Source organism: Eubalaena glacialis, chromosome 6 (genome assembly GCF_028564815.1).
Source record: "Eubalaena glacialis isolate mEubGla1 chromosome 6, mEubGla1.1.hap2.+ XY, whole genome shotgun sequence".
In the NCBI taxonomy this organism is placed as follows: domain Eukaryota; kingdom Metazoa; phylum Chordata; class Mammalia; order Artiodactyla; family Balaenidae; genus Eubalaena; species Eubalaena glacialis.
In genome coordinates this window covers 96,571,987-96,592,199 of record NC_083721.1, presented here as the reverse complement: position 1 = coordinate 96,592,199, position 20,213 = coordinate 96,571,987, and the positions used below count along the sequence as shown (strand labels likewise).

The following is a 20,213-nucleotide window of genomic DNA, read 5'->3' as shown; positions in this document are numbered from 1 at the left end:
AAAACAAAAAAACTAAACAAAACAAAAACCCGAAACTAAATCTGATCAAGCCTCTATTTCCAGTTACCAATTTATAGGAAATTCAGAGGACTGAGGAACATGTTACATCATGGGGATATAATTGACAAAACCTAGAATAAAAAACTCCACAGGGTAAATGGCCCATTTGCTCCAACAAATATATATCAAGAAGGATAAAGAGAGATGGAGGGGAAATCTGTAGATTTTAAAACATTTAAAAAGATATACCAACAAATTGCAATGGATGCAACTTATCTGGATACTGATTTTTTTTTTTTAAATGCTGCTAAAATTTTTGAGACAATCTACAGTCTAGATATTTGCTGACAGTAAGGAAATGTGGTTGACATTTTTTAAGTGTGATAATAGTACTGTGGATATGTGAAAAAACATCCTATATTTTAGAGAAACACACTGGAGTACTATGGATAAAACGATATGATGATAGTTTCTTCTACAAATAGCGCTGGGTCAACTGGATATCCACATGTGAAAGAATGATGTTGAACCCTCACCTCACGCCACATACAAAAATATCTCAAAATGGATCAAAGACCTAACTATAAGAATTACAACTGTAAAACTCTTAGGAGAGAACATGGGGTAAATTTCCATGACCTTGGACTTGGCAATGGTTTCTTAACTAAGACAGCAAAAGCACAAACAACAAAAGAAAGAGATAAATTGGATTTCATCAACATTAAAAATTGAAGGATACTATCAAGAGAGTGAAATGAAAACCCATAGAATGGGAAAAATATGTGCAAATCACATATCTAATAAGGGTCTAGTATCCAGATTGTATAAAGAACTCTTAAAACTCAACAACAAAAATATAAACAACACAATTTAAAAACAGGCAAAACACTTGAATAGACATTTCTCCGAAGAATATATACAAATATATACAAATAGCTAACAATGTTCCACATCAATAGTCGTTAGGAAAACGTGAGTCAAAAGCAGAATGAGATACCACTCCACACCTTCTAGGATGACTATAATTTAAAAAAAAAGAAAAGCAGAAGATAATATGCTGGCAAAATGTGGAGAAATTGGAACCCTCCTACATTGCTGGAGGGAATGTAAACTGAGACAAACTGTTTGATGGTTCCTCAATAAGTTAAAACACAGAAATACCACATGACCTAGCAATTCCACTTCTAGGTATATACCCCCCAAAATTGAAAACAGGTGTTCAGACAAAAACTTGCATATGAATGTTCAAAGCAGCACCGTTCACAATAGACAAAAGGTGGAATTAAACAAACTGTCCATCATCAGATGAATAAATAAAATGTGGTATAGCCATACAATAGAGTATTATCAGCTGTGAAAAGGAATGAAGTACTGATGCATGATACAACATTGGATGAATCTTGAAAACATTATGCTAACTGAAATAAGCCAGAGGAAAAAAGCTAAATATTGTATGAATCCATTTATATGAAATATCCAGAATAGGCAAATACACAGAGACAGAAAGCAGATTAGTGGTTTCCAGGCACTAGGTGGAGGGAAGAATGGGAGTTCCAGCTTAATGGGTATAGAGTTTCCTTTTGGGGTGATGAAAAAGTTCTAGAACTAGACAGAGGTGATGTTTGCACAACATTGTGTACTTAATCCCACTGAATTATACACTTTAAAATTATTAAAATGGTACATTTCAAGCTATGTGTATTTTACCAGAATTTTTTTTTTTAAAGATGATGAGATTTGTTTCAAAATAATAGAAGGGAGGAAGTAGATGGCTGTGTAGATGGGGCAGGATCGACTACTGGTTTGATGACTGTTGGGGCTAGTTTTGGGCACATTATACTGTTCTGTCTACTTTTGTGTATTTTGGGGATTCTCTATAAATACCAAGTTAAAGAAAATCTCAGTTATGTAAATTGTGGTTTAACAGCAGCAGAATGGACCAAAGAAACATCTTTGGGTAGAAAGAAAAGAACATTTTCTCAAGTGAGCAAAACATGTTTGTGCCCCTTCTCCAAATCCTATCTTGAAAAACACAGCGACCGGACCTCCTACAAGTGCATCCATTGCTCCTGTATCAGCTGGGGAAAATGTCCCACCATTGAGCTCTATTAGCCACATAATTATAGTTCTCAAGGAAAGCAGTGGAAGCCCAGTGACTCCAGTCTTTCAAAATTAGATTGGACAAAATACTTTCAAATATTCAGTAGGAAATAATCCTGCTCTAGCCAGGCACTAATGTCAGTGGTTTCTATAATTTGCTTCTCCATTCAGCTCCAGCTGAAGGCTGCTAAGTTCTTTTCATCTCACTATGGAACAAAATGATTGTTAAATTATGTAATGGGATTTTTTTTTAAAGAAATAGAAAGAAAGAAACCAGCCTTTGCTAGCAATCGGTTCCTGCAGCCTCACAGCAACACTGATAATTACTGCCACCACCCAGCGGGGACACTCCCTCACCACAAGTAACCTCATCACATTAATAAACAGAAACAGGGCTCAACATGCCAAGCCCAGCAGTGATAAGTCAATAACTTCACATCTCACAAGCAAGAAATAATGCATCATTAATATTCTTCCTGAAAGGAAGTCCTCAAAGAGTTGACACTTGGGCAACAATGCTTGCTAACATTTACTGAGAAGTTACCATGTGCCAGGCACTGGGCTGAGTGATTTGCACTTATTGTTTCATTAATTCTCCTTCTCCTCAATTCCCTTTTCTTTATTTACTTGGAAATGAAGCTTAGTTATGGTCTGCAGCCTTATCCATGGTATATATACTCATTAAGTAACTAGAGCAGGGTTGAAAGCATCATGCTTTCTCAAGTACTAGGTGTATGACCTTGGGCATGTTCCCTAACTCCGCTGGGCTCAGCACCCCACCACCATCACTATTAAAACAAAATAAAAGCATCAGCCTTATATGTGTGATGTGAACACTGTGTTTTACAGAATGGAAAGCTTCTGGTAGCCAGAAATCTCAAACTCTATTACTTACCCATTCTTTGGTCTGTTTGCATTTATTAAAAAAATTTTCCAACTTGGAAGATAGCATTAATAGCTCCCCAAGGTCCACTTCACTTGGATGGTGAGGAGATGGCTGAAAGGGCACCTATAAAGGGCACGGTGCACATGTGTTTCTAAAACTTCTGTTAATGAAAGAGTACCAAGGACACATGTCTTTTTTTCAAGCTTGTATCATACAGCAAGAAGACACAGCAGTGCATCCTAAAACACTGGATCTTTTTATTTGGAGGGTTGGAAGGCGGTGTAAGAGGTTTAAAGAGAATCTTATATTTGAAATTCTCATTCAATATCACCTACATAACTGGGTCAGAAAAATGAAAATACACATGCATGTCACTTGGGAAGAAAGGAAGAAGGTTAAGTTAAAGTGAGGACAGAACTGCGCTCAGGCACGATGGGGGCTGGGCCTGGGCTGGACCTGGAACCTTGTCAAGGTGGAAATATTTAAAAAGCAGCACAGTGTGTAGTGCAATCCAACTGTTAGGGAAAAGGTTGCCTGGATTGTTGAATGTGGGTAGTTATTTCTATGCAAATTAAAATGGTTAATTTTTAAAAACAAAGGGTTCTAACATATTTCACAATTTGCATGGTTGTTTATCACATACTTTTGTCTGATGAGCAGGATACTTTCTCTTAGAGGTTGTGGGGTAAGGAGGTACTTATTATGCCCTCCTGTGCTTTCCCCCTCCTTCAGGACGGTATTTAAGAAAAGGGTCTTTGGGAAATTGGGATTGACATATATACACTACTACGTATAAAAGAGATAACTAATGAGAACCTACTGTATAGCACAGGGAACTCTACTCAGTGCTCTGTGGTGACCTAAATGGGAAGGAAATCCAAAAAAAAGAGGGGATCTATGTTTATGTATAGGTGATTCACTTTGCTGCACAATAGAAACCAACGCAACATTGTAAAGCAACTATACTCCAATGAAAATTAATTTCAAAAAAAAAGAAAAGAAAAGAGTCTTTGGCCTCAGCTGATCCCAGAAGGAGTCCCAGAAGCACTATGTGAGTCTTCCCTGAGGTCACCCTCTAACCGGGAGGGGCATGGGTTTGGAATCAGCAGATGTGGTCACTTCTAACTTGCTTTTTCCAACCCGAGTCACCTCTGAAAGAATTTAAAAAGGTTTATTTGCAGAGCCAGCCTAAGAGGCTTAGGATGATTTCTGGGGTCCCTATAGTATTCACTCACTTGCTAGTTAATTGGTTTTAAGTTCCTATAACAAGAAACAAAGCTTTAAGGTATTTTAAGACTGCAGGACTAGCCTAGAATATCTTGACAAGAACATATTTCCCCCAAATGTCACTAGTCAGTCACCCACAAGAAAAATGACTACTAACAGATTCCTTCTCTTTTATAGTAAAAGGAGGGGTGGGAGACAGGGGTGAGGAAGAGGAGGCAGCGGGAGGATGAAGGTCGACCTAAGATGAAAGAAGTCTGCACCAAGCAATTGCAGGGGCAATCTAAGAAAATGAGAGGAAAGATAAACTTCCAAGAATTCACAAGTCTGCAAAGGATCAGCCTACTGACCTTGAAGGTCCAGAAACATCAGCAAGGCACAGGATATTTTTATCATGTGTAGCTGGGAATAGCCAAAGATCCCATCTGCATGATTTATGAAGGTGGTAACAAAACCCAAACTCAGTACTTTGTTACAGAATGCTGCTTCATTTGCCAAAGGCAGTTTAAGTTGCACAATATAAAATGTGTGTATGGAAGTACAAAAGTTGGTGGGTGTACATTTATCATTTCAGTTAACTGATGCAAAGGTAAAGCAAAACTGTGGGGAATTTCAAATTTGGAAAAGCAACCTATACTGGCTTTTGCATTCATTTTTAAAAATTTTTTTTAATTTTATTTATTTGTTTATTTTTATTTATTTATTTTTGGCTGCGTTAGGTCTTCGTTGCTGCATGCGGGCTTTCTCTAGTTGCTTTGAGCAGGGGCTACTCTTCCTTGCCGTGTGCGGGCTTCTCATTGCAGTGGCTTCTCTTGTTGCAGAGCACGGGCTCTAGGTGCGCGGGTTTCAGTAGTTGTGGCACGCGGGTTCTAAAGTGCAGGCTCAGTAGTTGTAGCGCACGGGCTTAGTTGCGCCACGGCATGTGGGATCTTCCCAGACCAGGGATCGAACCCGTGTCCCCTGCATTGGCAGGCGGATTCTTAACCACTGTGCCCCTGGGGAAGTCCCTTGCATTCATTTTTAAACTAGCATGTATTTGGGGAAACAAAAACTCCTTTGGCTTCTGAATTATATTCTTGGACTTGAAAACAGAATGCTTATAACCACAAATTCTAAGTCTTCCAAACATAAAAAGATGAGCCCCAAGGATGTGAAGTCTCAGATTCTGTCAATAAAGTTTCTGGATATGAACCACTTTATATGTTGAGAATGACAATCACAATTTGAATCTACTAAGCCAGCTGGTATTTTTAGCAACAAGAAGCCTGCTCAAAGGACAGCTAGAAATGCTCAGTAGTCACCCATGTCTAAGGAGAGAGCCGTCTTAGAGTCAGCATGACAGCATTCAAAGAAAGAGAAGTTAGCTGCCTCTTGGATTTGGTACCTGGTGCTCCAATTTCTCAGTATGCATGCAAGATCTTCTGGAGGGTATTTCCTGTTAGGGGTAAATCACCACATGTCCACTTGAGTCATGGACTCAATCATAGAAACTAACCTTAAAGGCTAGTTTTAGAAGAATTTGGGGTGGGGATAGGGGAGCAAGTTTTCAGGAACGTTAAAAATAGGAAAAGTAAAAGCAACACTGGCTTTAGAGGACTTAGGACTAAGAAACTTGGTAGTTGAGAATTTTGAGAAGTGCAACACAAACAGGAATATTGACTTTGGCTCAAAATTAATCTAGAATAGGAACCAGAGGGTTGTATAGACCATTAGCAGAGTAACTGTAAGCATATATAAAGTCTTCCTTTTGCTAAGGTGAAAAGCAGTTTAAGCACAGCTCAAATGAAATTCATTGGGATAAAAGAAGAAATCATTTTCACATTCTTGTCACAGAATCACCCGTTAATTCATAAAAATGACTCCATTAAAGCTGAACTCAAGCCCAGTTGCAAAGTATTAAATCAGGTGTAGCTTTAGCTCTGTGTTTGTATGTAAGCAACTTACATTCTGTCTCTACAGGTCATGCAATGGGGCAGCTCCAGGACTGGGAGACTGTTTACAATCCCTCCTCCTACTATTTCAGGCACGCTTCTATATTTACCAAATTCAGCCTTTACAAATTTCTACTCACAAATAATAAGATTCAATCACTTCTCCAGACAAGTGACCTAGGCTGTATATATGAAGGAAGAGAATTCTTTAGTAATAAAATTATCAAACACCAATTAACCCCCTCTCCCCTATGAAAGCCTCATTTCTGACACATAGAACTAAGAAAAGAGTAAATTTCCATGAACTGTTCAGGAGACTCAGCTACAGGTGGTTGGATTTTTAATGGTACTATCTGCAGCACTTTACATTTCAATCTTAAGACAACCAAAAATGTTAGTCGGCATGCTTTTTGCCAAACCAAGATGCTACAGCAATGTAAATGCAAACTATAAGAAACTTGGATTTCGGGGGCTGTGGCCAACATCACTGCAGATTCTAGAAAGGATCCCCCATTGGTGATTGAAAGACATCTTGGTTCGTCCCAGTATCTCATTCCCAGATGGTCTTACATGGGGCGTGGAAAAGCAATGTCAGTGCATGAAGTGGAGCGTGCATGGAGGACAGCAGGCAGTGACGGGCCTCTTGTGCAATTGGAGTGGGCGCGTGCCCTCTAGACAGCCGAGCTACTGCTCTAACGTGCTGCTGATATTCAGCACTTCAGGCCCAAGAGTTCCAGATCATCTGATTTTTCAAAACCTTTCAAGGAATCCAGACTTTTGTGTGGAACTGCTGTATTTTTTTTCTAACGTTGGCATCATTAAAGCACCACCACCTTCTGTGGGCCAAACTAAACCCATTTACCTGGGCAGCAATTAGTCTCCGGGTCGCCAGTTTGAAAACTCAGACCTCGTCCAAAGTTATCATTTTTATAAGAAAGAAACCAATGACAGTGATGCTGCCTCTGCTCAAGGTGAGACTCCAGGTCTCTGGATGCCAGGCCAGGTCTCAGCCAGCTGCTAGCATGTTTCCCCTAAATGCACACAATATAATTTCTTAACGCTTAGCTCTGCAAGTCTTCAAGGATACAGTCTAATAAATGGCTTATTGAGTCATCTCAGTATAATAATCTGCTATGTCACTTGACCAACCTACATTTTGGAAGCTAATCAGAAATGTTTTTCCTTTTATGAGATAGTCTAGCCCCGTGACTGTTGCGGTGGTATCAAAAAAAGGCAGCAAAATATGTGTGATTTCGCTTACTAACTTTAGGAAATTAACCCATTTAATAGACAGGCCTTCTCACTCCCAGTGTCTGAATGGCACGCAGCAAAGTGGAGAGCCTCTCTTTGCAGAGATGCAGCAGAATGGGATGGCCATGTTGTGTGTCAGGGTTCGCCTTGTTTCTGAGAGATCGGAATCTTTATTGAAAGAGCTCCCTTTTTTGATTTCCGGATCAGGCCCTGAGCAGTTGATAAGGGAGAATTACTTGGCCATTATCAGAAGTAGTTGTATTTCCACAAAGAGCTGGTACTGAACAACAGTTTATCTCTACGACAAGACTGATAGAATTCACAGAGATTATAATTCAATCAGACACCTGAAACAGCACATATATTGGTTGGTGGCCTATGTGCAAACCTCTGTCCTCCAGCCACAACATAAGAAAAATACCTGGGGAATAGTTCCTGTCACCTGAAAACTGGGAATAAATGTTAGACAGTGCTGCCCTTGGTTGCTACAGGCTCTGTCTCTATACAATCCATAATAATATTTTTATATAAATGTAATCTTAACAGAATGCCATTAGCCCAAAGAGTCAACTATCTGTGACCTTCGCAATTATTTGCTAAAACACTCCCAAAAGGTTTAATGTACTTTTCAAAGTATATTTCTTAGACTTAAGAAATGCTGTCTTCATAGCAGCTAGCAGGTCTTGCTGTCCTCTTTGAAAGCTGGGGAAACTGACAAATGAAGATGAATGGTGAACTCAAAATAAATTTGTGTAAACGCAAAGCTTCAGTCCTATTTGGAACACCAACCTCTGAAACTATTTTTCACAACCACTGGAACTATTTTTCACAACAAAAAAGAGAAGAATGTAGGGTTCAGGGGCTTGATTCTAGCATGAGGCAGCTTGGGGTTAGCTAATAGACTGGCTTCGTCACTCACTAGTTGTGAATCCTTAAGCAAACTTCTTAACTGCTCTGAGGCTAATTTCCTCATCTGTAAAGTGGGGATAATGAGAATATCTAGTTTGTAGAGGGGTTGTGAAGATCTAATGAAATAATATGACAATGCAAACAAATACAGTACTTGGCACATGGTAAGTAGGTGATAAATATTACTTGCCATTGTTATTAACACAGAATGGCCCAAATTTAGTGAGTCAGAGGCCTTGGAACAAGTACACACTATTCTATTCTATAACCAAGTTCCCATCAATATTGTGATCTGGTGTTAATTTACCAACTATTATGTTTCTGTTCTGCCTTTAATTTTCTAAGTTCCTCCTTAGTTTGCCATCAAATAGAAGAAGAACAACTAGAAAAAGAAATGATGCTCTTGTACCCATGAGGCATTTCATAGCTTTGTATTTTTATCCCCAGTGACATAGAAGCTAATGGACCATTTCTAGTGGGGACAGTCAGAAGAGTCCTCTGCATGGGCACAAATCTGACAAAAGGGAGGCTCTCTGTCTACCAAGCAGAATGTGGGGCATACAATTGCTGCATTTTGCCACCAACATTTGATTGCAGGTGGGGAAAATGGAATGTGAAGGCAGAGTTCCTCCCCACATGGCGCAGGTTTGGAAGTGATCACTACTTGTAGACGCCCTTTTGTGAACTTCAGGAAGGGGATCAGTTTGCTGAAAAAGTCTCCTCATTGGCCTTCCTGCTCCTCCTCTGGCCCCCATCTGGTCTAGTCTCAACCCAGCAGCCAGAGGGACCCCTTCACTCTATGGGTCAGATTCCATCCCTTCATCTTCAAAACCCTCCAGTGGCCCCCAGCTCACTCAGAGTAAAAGCTGACATCCTGCCAATGTCCTGTAAGGCCCTGCCTGATCTGGCCCCAGGTCTCATGCCCACATCTTCCAGTCACACTGGCCTCATTGTTATTCCTGGAAAACACCGGGCCTGGAACGCCCTTCCTCGAGTTATCTACAGTGGGGCTTCCCCTGGCCACTGCAGCACCTCCCTGCAATCCTCATTAGTCTTTCCCTGCTCTTCCAGGCGTTTATCCTCTTCCAGCACGCTGAGTAGCTTTCTGACTTATTGTGTTCATTGTTTGTGGTCTGTAGCAAGAACGTAAGCTGCATGCAAATAGGGACTTTTATCACTTTTGTTCATTGATATATCATAAGTGTCCGTAAGAGTGCCTTGCGTCTAGCAAGTGCTTGATATGTATTTGTTGGATGAACGAATGAATGGATGAATAAATGAACACATACTCATGCAGGCTCCTAGCTCCCAGCAACCACAGCCATCTCCATGGGAAGAGCAACTGGCCAGGGTGCGAAATGGTGGGCAGTGACTTGTTTCCAGAGCATAAAACCTCCTGTTTGTGCCGTGCAGATGCAAACAGGCTTGCTTCTTTCTTCCAGTGCCAGTCTGAAAATGGACTGCAGATTTTGCTCATTAAAAAAAAAAAAAATTAAAAAACCCCAAAACTTCCAGTGCCTTTCGCAGAACTTCAGGCCAAGCTAAACTGTCACATTTCAAGACATCTGCATTCTTGTCCTGTGTCCATCCATTAATGAGCTCGGAGGCTCTGAGAAAGACAATTAGCTTCACTGGGATCCAGTAAAATAAATGACAACTAATTTTCCTTCCAGCTTAAAAAAATCTCAGCATTAGGAAAAAGGTGAAAACAAGTCAAGCCCTGCTTGACCACTCCTCTCCTTCCTCAACCAATGATTTGTAATATATATACCCAAATTTTAATAGTTCAGCCTAATAAGAAAACTATCCTGTCTGGCCCATCTCACAAAAGGAATGATATGAATAGTTACATGTGACTCATCTGGAAATAGTTGTACTACCTCAGGTGATAAGCCAGAGGTGATTCCAAAGCTGTATTAATGCTTTCTTTTAATCTGGAGCCATAGCTCTGACCAAACCAAAAAATGCTTCTGCAGACAGTATCAAAATAGCTATCATTCTCCTCTTGTCATCTGCTGCAGCTTGAAGCAAGGCAGGGGTCATTGCTAAAATGTTAGATCCCTGGCAGTATAAAAGTCCTTTGGGAACACAGAGATATTTAAACTTGTGCCATCTCATCACATCCTGCTGAACATGCAGGCCACAGGGAAACTGAACTCTCACAAGTACCTGTAGCAATTATTGGTTTGAACCAATAATAATAGTAGTAGTAATAATAATAATAATAATAGCAACCAAGTTTGTACCAATAATATCACTTTCATTCACAAAACAACTATTTTGTCAGCATCACATGCCCAGCCCCTTCCTAGTGTTGAGGAAGACACTGAGATACAAAAGACACATTCCTTATCCTCAGAGCCTGTCTATATGAGGAGCAAAGATAGCCCAATGAGAAGCAATTAAAAAAGACATGAAAAAAAGTTTCCAAAATTAAATTACTGAAATTACTACCCAGAAACAAATATCTTCAACATTATTGGCGTACATTATTCTAGACATCCCCGTCATGTTAATATATGTATATATATTTTTTCCTTTTTCTTTCTTTTTTTGACAAAAATGAAAATGTACTATATCTAATCATGGCCTCTAAAAAAGCTTTTAAAAACCCTTACTATAATTGTTCATGTTCATCCATTTGTAAACATAGATCTACATCATTTTAACTGGCTGAATATTGTCCCTTAATGGATTTACTTAAGTGATTCCCTATTAGTTAGCACCTACATATATTTTTATGTAGTTACCCAAATATTCATTTAGGATATGTTCCTGTGTGTGAAAATACTGGGTCAAAAGTAAGGCATTTTCTTTGGGAGATTAAATATAGATATAGATACAGATATAGATATATCTGTGTGTGTGTGTGTGTGTGTGTTCCAACTGTCCTTGTGTAAAGTTGTACCAACATTCATTTCTACAAGCAGGGGGCGTGAATGTCCATTCTGAGTATATCATTAAAAAAAAATCTTTGCCAATCTCCTGGATAAGAAGTGGTATCTAATTCTTGTTTTCTTTTGCATTTATATTGTCAGTAAGATTACACTTTAAAAACATCTTTATTGGTAATTGATATTTATTACTTTGTTAATTGCTGCCTTGTCTTAACTCAATCTTTCTATTAATCATTTCACATATTTTCTTATTGATTTATAAAAACTCTTTATCTCTAAAGGCTACTAAATTCCTTCTCATCATATATTTCTTAAATTAGCTATTTGCATTTTTTACTTTGATTATTGCATTTTTTGTATTTTTTATATTGTAAAGAACTTACATTCAATATTAGATCCTGAATCTTTAATGACGGACATCAAAAAGTCTTTAAAATATATCTGAATTCAATACCAGCTTTTTCTAAAATATACCTGAATACAACTATAACCATAGATTTACACACATTTTAAACGTATTCAAATATTTTTTGAATTTTCATTTTTCACAGTAAAATCTTTTAAAAATTGTTATTAGTTTTTCATGTTTCCTTTGTCCTTTATTTTACATTCATTATTTTATCTTTTACAACAAAATTGTCTATGGCCAATTAGTTGTGCGGTGAAACTGCTTGTGGTGAAACTGCCTGCAGCAAAGATGTTTAAGCCAAAATACAGGACATGAGTTTACTTCTCTGTAAACCTTAGTTTTGTCATCCAAAAAAATGAAGATAATAATAATGTCTACCTCAAAGAGCTGGAATAAATGATAAGATTCATAAAAAGCAAACAGCATGGTACCTAAAGTATAATAAAAACCCAATAAAGGTAGTCATTAGTGGGAAAAAAAACAGAGAACCTAACAACTAGCTTTAGGGACGGTCCACATTAAGGGATAGAAGATAGAGAGTTATTCAAGGAAATGGGAGAAAACGTCGAAAACACAATTTATGGATATCATGGAGTAAAGGATTTCAAAGAACAACTGAACTTAGTAATGAGGATAGAGAAATGCACTATTCAGTCCTGGGTGTTTTCTATGTAAGAAAAGCAAATTTGGGCAGCACTACATACCCAAAGTTGGTCATCCATGCCTGGTGGGTTCTTTTTGATAAAAGCACCATAGTATGTAGCAATATTCCGGTGATGAGAATATTTCTTCAACATGTTAATTTCTTGTTTGATTTCTTCCTCTTCATCCTATATTAGAACAATAAATATTGCCATGAAAATCCAGTGTCTTTAGTAGGATTCTGTTTTTCATCACCATCTATATCAACTATGCAATAATTTCTTTCTTAAGTTTTTTCTTCTGTGGTAACAAACAAGCATAATTACCACATAACTTGACTTTCTTCCTTGACTACAAACAAAAAATTTACAAGATAACACATTGGCAGTCCAAGGGGGTCTTCTGTTTGTACAGCAAACCAATATAGCAGGCAACCTGCTAGGAAAAAAAAAAATTCCTCATCCTTTCACCTGGAAGAGATTAAGGTAGACAAGCTATTAAGATAAAACTCACTCTAGGCCTCTGGGTACTATGTCCATCAAGTACCTATCACCGATCATACCTGGTATAGGGAAGATTAAGAAAAGTGAAAAGAAAAAAAATACAGGCTCTTCGATTTAAAATTTGTTAGGTTCATTTTCTTTGAAGTCTCCTTTTATTGAAGTCCCTGATGGAAGATGATGAAAGTCAGATGGGAAAGGGAGCAAGGGTAAGTTCCCGCCATCTGAGGATGTTCACAAAGCAGGAGTACCCATCTCACCTTCAGGAAAGTACACATGAAAACATAAGGGGACATGTGGTAGTGCCACGAATGTGAAAAGAAAGAACCCTCCTACAGAGTAAGTTTCCTAATTCAGATTTCACTCATTCCCAGTTTCAATCTGGAGTCCACTAACTTGGGCCTTTTTAAGAGAACCTGACATCACTGGTGAAGAGTGTGTGTGTCCTCCCATAATTTTTTTAAAAAATATTTATTTATTTATTTGGCTGCGCCGGGCCTTAGTTGTGGCATGCGGGATCTAGTTCCCTGATTAGGGATTGAACCCGGGCCCTCTGCACTGGAAGTGTGGAGTCTTAACCACTGGACCACCAGGGAAGTCCCTCATAATTTTACTTTGAAGTGTACATGTCAATTGGACTTTTACATAGTATTTTATTCTTGAGGTTGGTGGAAAATATTTCTAGCCCAGGAAAACTGTTTTAGATGCAGCAGTAAGAATCTCTGAGTGTAAGATGTTACATGGCCATTACCTGAAAGACCATTCACAGTGTGTCCCTGTCTGTACTCTCACCTCCTCCAGCTACTTGGTCTCTACGTTGCTGGGCCCTTCTGTGGTCTCCCATGAATGCCTTCTTTCCCCTTCCTCTTCTTCACATAATTTCTACTCATCCTTCCTGACCGAGTTTAATGGACACTCTTGAGGGATGTTTTCCCTAATTCTCTCGGGTAATGTCAAGTCTCCCCACTATATCTTGTCCGCCTCCAAACCTGCACACACATTTGTTGGTACTAGAACAGAGGTATGGGTCATACTGTGTCATAATTGCCCTTTTACTTTACTCCCTTCTCCATGGATTGTAAGCTCCCTTCTGCCTTCAGATCTCAGTTCCAGGATCCCTTCCCCAGCAAAGTTCTCTGATGTGCCTGCCTGTGGTTCTAGCACCAGGGATCGTCACGTGTTTCTTCCTTTGCAGCACCTACCAGAACGGCAATCCACATTTATCTATCTAAACATTTGATTGAAGCCTCTCTTCCCTGTCAATCCATAAAAACTATCAACACAGGGATCCTGCCTGCTTTTGCTCTTTATAAATAACATCCTAGCATCAAGCAAAATGCCTGTGAATAAATATGAATAAAAGAATGAATACCTACAAAAGTTCCAACCAGTTACAGCAGCATTCCTTACAGCTTGAAAGGAACTGGTAAAAATAAGAGGAGGAGAGTGGTGAAATGCTGACATTTGCTGACCACACAAAAATAAGTTTTAGTAAAAAGCAATGGAGGTTTGCAAACCTAGGAGAACGGAGTATGTTACATATGACGTGGCTTAACTAAGTCAAAGACTAGGTAGTCTCAAAATAGAATGTATGCTTGGGATGCTGAGCTAAGAAGAAGCACGTGGCCTTAACAAAGGAGGGGAGTAGAGGAGTGAGGGGCTGGGATGGGGGGGAGGGGATGGCACATGCTGACCAAAGAAATCTTCCCTGCGGCTATCAGAAACTGCCTACGCCTTCACTGCAGGCCTAAGGAGAGACTGACCTTCACAGTCCTTCAACTTGTTGCAGGGTCCTGCAGCAGGCCTCCAAATGTCTGACGATTGTGCATATTAGCTATTTTAAACCCACCACGCGGGGCCTGATAATCGTGGATGAATATAGGATGTGAGCAGATGTACTTTAGGGAAGCCTAGATAAAAGGGGAGAAAACAAACCTGAGGGTTTCTGGGGCAGTCTGGCATCTGCTTTCGATTAAAGAGGCAAGCACATGAGACAGTAAAACACCCGTCATTTTCCAGCGGCAGCCGGACAGACTCAGCTTGGGTCATGCTTAGTGAGAAGTGGGGCTGGTTCTACAAGTATTTGCTGCCTGCCTCAGGTTCTCAACGGGATGGTGGCTGATGTGGGAGAAAGAGAGGAGGAAAAAGTGCCTAAAAAAGCTTACCGTATCATTAGGGAAACAAGAACTTATGAAACAGTTAAATAACAGTGTGATTCAGTATATAATTAAATCCAAAATAAATAGTACTGGAGACCAGAATGAAGTCAGCAGGTTCTCCATGGCTTTGCAAAGGTAAACTGAGGCAACATGGTAATGAAGAAAGCATATGCATTAAGTCAGGAAAATGAGGGGTGGCAGGTGGGGTGCATGTTGGGCTTGAGCTCCACTCCTTTCTGGCTGCATGATCTCAGGAAAGTAACCTACCTTTTGGAGCCTAATTTTTCTCATCTATAAGGAGATACAGATTTTATAATAGTATCAATATTATTATATGTCCCAATCTTCTGTGAAAATTAAATGAAGTATGTGAAAGTTATAAAATATAATACAAAATAAACATTATTATTAATCTTCTCAACCAATAAATAAATAACAAAGGTAGGAGAGGGCAGGAATGTAAGTAATTTGAGTTTTAGGTTTAAATTGTTTAAATTCCAAACACAGTTATGGAACCACTGTGGATCATGGTTATGTAGCTCTAATATATAACCTTGATCTTGATCTAATATGACCTTGTAAGTGAGCGTGAAATTTATCAGGCCTTCAGGGCTACTGTTTATCCAGATTTCAAGACTAGTGCAATGATGGCCGTAAGTTACTCAGTGAAACTGAAAGGGAGGCACTTATTATGACCATAAGAACACATTTAACCCCTTCATAAGCAGTCCAACCTCTTACAATACGGCTCATTGAAGGAGATGGGTTACGATGCTTTCAAAAGGACAAAACAACAACTGAGGCTAGAATTAGATTACAAAGTTATAAGAAGCTTATCTTCTATTTTGTAAATGGATTATTCTTATGTCTTGAGAATTGAGGACAGGGTCAAGCTCACTGGGAAACTAATGACCACTGGGTCATTAATGAAAAACAAAGTAATGGTACCAAATTGTCACAAATGTTAAAAGGGAGTAATTTTAATAAGCTAAGTCCAATACTCTAGGAAGAACCATTATTTCAATCAGAAGACTTCAAAATCTTGTCCAAGCTGACTTATGTAAAGTCAGGCATGGCCATTTAAACTCTCCGAATGTCAGTTTTTTCCACCTGTAAATGGGAAAAAGAATACCTATCAAAGTCACCTCCTAAGGCTTAGAAATGATTAAGTGCTTATGTAAGCACAGCTTTATTATCAACGTAAAGAAGATTGTTTTTTCTCAAGATGACGAGAATCTATTTATTGCTTACTATTTGTGGTAGACTAAAAGGAAAAGCGGCCCGGTATGTGGCAGCCCCCCACATGAAGAGGTGGAGTCCATTTCCTCTGCTTGTCTCTGGGCTTGGCCATGTGATTTGCTTTGGCCAATGGGACATTAGGAAATGCGATGCAGCAGAGATTTGAAAAGTATTTGTGTGTAGGGGTGGACTTCTCTCACTGCTTGCAGAGAACACTTCTATGTGAGAAACGAGAACCAGCCTCCTGGAAGATGATAAAACAGGTGAAGAGACAGGGCTTTTCAAATGCAAGGAAACGGATGATCCCAGACAATGCTTTCAAGCCACAGACCACCTCTGATGACTATATGATGATCACAACCGTGGTCATAAAGTATAGCCAAAGCCAAGCTTATGTAATGTTTTGTCCCAGAGGTTGTATGTGTATTATCTCATTTAATATTCAAAACAGCTCTATGAAGTACATGTTTTTAATGATCCCATTGAACAAATAAGGAAAATGAGTTTCAGAGAGTTTATTCTTATTTTAAATGTTAAAGCTAAGAACCAAAGCCAAGATTCGTCTGACTTCAAAGTCAGTGCTCTTAATTCTAAACTGAAAACTCCTAGACAGAAGAAAGGCAATTACCTACGGTGATAAAACCAAAGCTGCTAAATCATGAAAGGAGAGTTTAGGAGCACCTTAAGCCAGGGCTGAAGAGAAATCTGCCTTTGGTCCTCCAATTAAAGGAGCTTGTTAGCACACACTAATATTTGCTTATGAATGATTCCAGGGGATAAAGGAGGGATTTTAAGTTGCATATTTATTACACAGGGGAATATACTTTAAGCACCTACAATACAGTAGGATTTAAAAATGGAATTAACGAGACACTTCATATTAGTGTGCTCTATAACAAAGGGTTTGCCCAACGTTCAGCTCTCAATCCATGGAAGAGGAATAAACCTGTGTAATTCTTACAACAATCCAAGGGACTGGTCAGTTTGAACTCTCAAGGAAGTATGAGGTGTAGAGACTCATAAATGCGACCACAGCCTGGATGTTCGGACACTGGCTAGAACCACTTCTGCCCCTGCTCACCTGTCCTGCTCTCCACAGTGGTTGCTGGCATTAGGCAGGTTTTTGTGTTAACACGTCTACCATTTTCACCTTTGTTGCTGACTGAATGTGACAAAAAATTGAAGACAAGTTATTGTTAAAGAATCATAGACTACTAGAATTTGTAGGGATTACTAACATCTTCTAAAATGTGATCTAAAAAAAAAATTTAATAATTTGTAGCACTAAAATCCCTTTCTCCAACAGAAATTTTATTCAGGATGCCAATATACAGCCTCAATAAAAACTAGACTTTTAAAATCAGTAAACATTTATTTTTATAAATTAAGCTATTATATGTAGTACACACAGCTATATTTAAAATGGATAACCAACAAGGACCTACTGTAGGGCACAGGGAATTCTACTCAATATTATGTAACCACCTAAATGCGAAAAGAATTTGAAAAAGAATAGATACTTGTATATTTATAACTGTATCACTTTGCTGTATACCCAAAACTAACACAACATTGTTAATCAACTATACTCCAATATAAAATAGTTTTTAAAAAAAGAAACAAAGGGTGACTAAACTCTTAAAAAAATTAAACTATGTAATATCTAGATATAAAGTTAATCAATGACAACAAAGGGGTTATTTTAGTGAAGACAAATTTAGAATTTTTGAAAGAAAAAGTCACATATCAGCTTCAATATCTTAGTAATTTTCAGTTCTGTTTTGATTCCAAAGGATAGAGAAAATCTACATTTCCTCAGATAGGTAATTGTAAGTGGTAACAATTACTCTTAAAAAGCATGCCTTAAAATTTCAGTGGAAAATTCATACTGAATGACATTCTGCACATGAATGGAGCAACCCAGATTACAAATTGAAAAGTTGCTGTTTTCTTTTATTTTTTAATTTATTTTACTGAAGTACAGTTGACTTATAATGTTGTATTAATTTCTGCTGTACAGCAAAGTGATTCAGTTATACATATATGTACACATTCTTTTCCATTATGGTTTATCACTGGATATTGAATAGAGTTCCCTGTGCTGTACTGTAGGACCTTGTTGTTTATCCTTCCTATATATAATAGTTTGCATCTGCTAATCCCAAACTTCCAATCCATTCCTCCCCCACCCTCACTCCCCCTTGAGAAGTTACAATTTTCTAGTGTGTTCAAAGTTGGTATATAACATTGAGTTTGAGGGTTTTTAAAAAAAATCAGTTTATTAAATATTAAAATATATGAAACATTAAATGAGACTTAAGCATGTATGGATCCTCTAAAATTATCTCAAGGTGGGGAAGCACCTGCAAACTATATATTTACAGATCTAGGGAAACAGGTCTAGCATGATTCAACGAGTTGCCTAAGCCCATATTTCTTCATTGCAGCACTGATAGAACTTGGGTCTTTGCCACAGCATACTGCAAGCAGCACTTGGATTTGTTGTATATGTTAACCCTAAACTAAATGGATTCATTCAATAAATATTTATCTGCTACTCTACCCCAGGCACAATGCTAAATAATAATAATAATAATATAATACAGTCATCCGTCAGTATCCATAAGGGATTGGTTCCAGGATCCTCCATGGATACCAAAATCCACAGATGTTTAAGTACCTTATGTAAAGTAGCATAGTACAGTTGGCCTGCCATATCCGTGGGTTACACATCCTCAGATTCAACTAACACTGTGAATATAGAGGGCCGAGTGTAATACAACAATGGACATAAAACATTCAAGCTCTTCCACAATGAAACTTACTATAGTCTCGTGGAGAACACAAATGGAAATCAAAGAATGATACAGATACATGCAAAATTACTAACTTGAGAGGTATGGGTAGCTGATGTAATTAGGGGCATTAGGGGAGAGAGCCGAAAAATCCAAGTGTGAGCTGAATTTTAAAAGCCATGCGGGAGGTTACCCAGTTAGGGGAAAGAAAAAGTATAATGTGATGTGACTGAGGAGGGATTGGTTTCCTGGCAGAGAAACAGTGATTACCAAGGCCCTGTAGCTGGACAGGGTAGGGCATATTGTCTCCTATGGGAATCGTCGGTGCCACGGAGAGAAAATGAAAAATGTCTACAAGAGATGTCGTAATAGTAACAATGTGCACTAAACACTGTGTTCTACATATGGGTCTCAAATGTTTTATTTTATTATTTATTTATTTATTTATTTATTTTTGGCTGTGTTGGGTCTTCATTGCTGCGTGCGGGCTTTTCTCTAATTGCAGCGAGCGGGGGGCTACTCTTTGTTGCGGTGCGCGGGCTTCTCATTGCGGTGGCTTCTCTTGTTGCAAAGCTCGGGCTCTAGGCGCGCGGGCTTCAGTAGCTGTGGTGTGCAGGCTTAGTAGTTGTGGCTTGTGGGCTCTAGAGGTGCAGGCTCAGTAACTGTGGAGTACAGGCTTAGTTGCTCCGCGGCATGTGGGATCTTCCCGGACCAGGGATGGAACCCAAGTCCCCTGCATTGGCAGGAGAATTCTTAACCACTGCACCACCAGGGAAGTCCCTCAAATGCTTTATAAATGACTATATTTCCTTCTCACACTAAGTGTATGAGAGAAGTAATATTTTCCATATTTATACATGTGGAATAAGGGGAGGTTAAGCAACATGCCCGGGGTAAGAGAGACATGAAGTGTCAAAACTAGGGTAAACCCAGATGAGTGACAGTTTGCAGTGCTCTTCTTTACCACTAGGCTAACCTGCTCTCTCTTTAGTAGGAAGTAGTATCGCTTAGAGAAGCAGACAACACGAGGGTGACATGCATCCTTCTCACACCCAAGCCTGCATGGATGTATGACTCCCAAGAGGACTATGAATCTTAAAAATAGGTTTTAACCCTACGAATGTTGTCATTCATTTAAAATCTATGATAAATGAGACAGCTTTTGCAGCAACATGGATGGACCTAGAGATTATCATACTAAGTGAAGTCAGAAAGAGAAAGACAAATATTGCTTATACGTGGAATCTAAAATATGATACAAATGAACCTAT

The 20,213-nt window shown here is 38.8% G+C and overlaps 1 protein-coding gene across 1 annotated transcript in view; it reads right to left on the bottom strand.

Annotated features, from left to right (window-relative positions):
* TNIK (TRAF2 and NCK interacting kinase) overlaps window positions 1–20,213 on the bottom strand; it is a 410,774-nt gene that overhangs the window by 139,519 nt on the left and 251,042 nt on the right. The window contains exon 4 of the mRNA XM_061193436.1: window positions 12,312–12,437. Coding sequence (XP_061049419.1) covers window positions 12,312–12,437 — 126 coding nt within the window. The remainder of the gene's footprint in view (window positions 1–12,311; window positions 12,438–20,213) is intronic.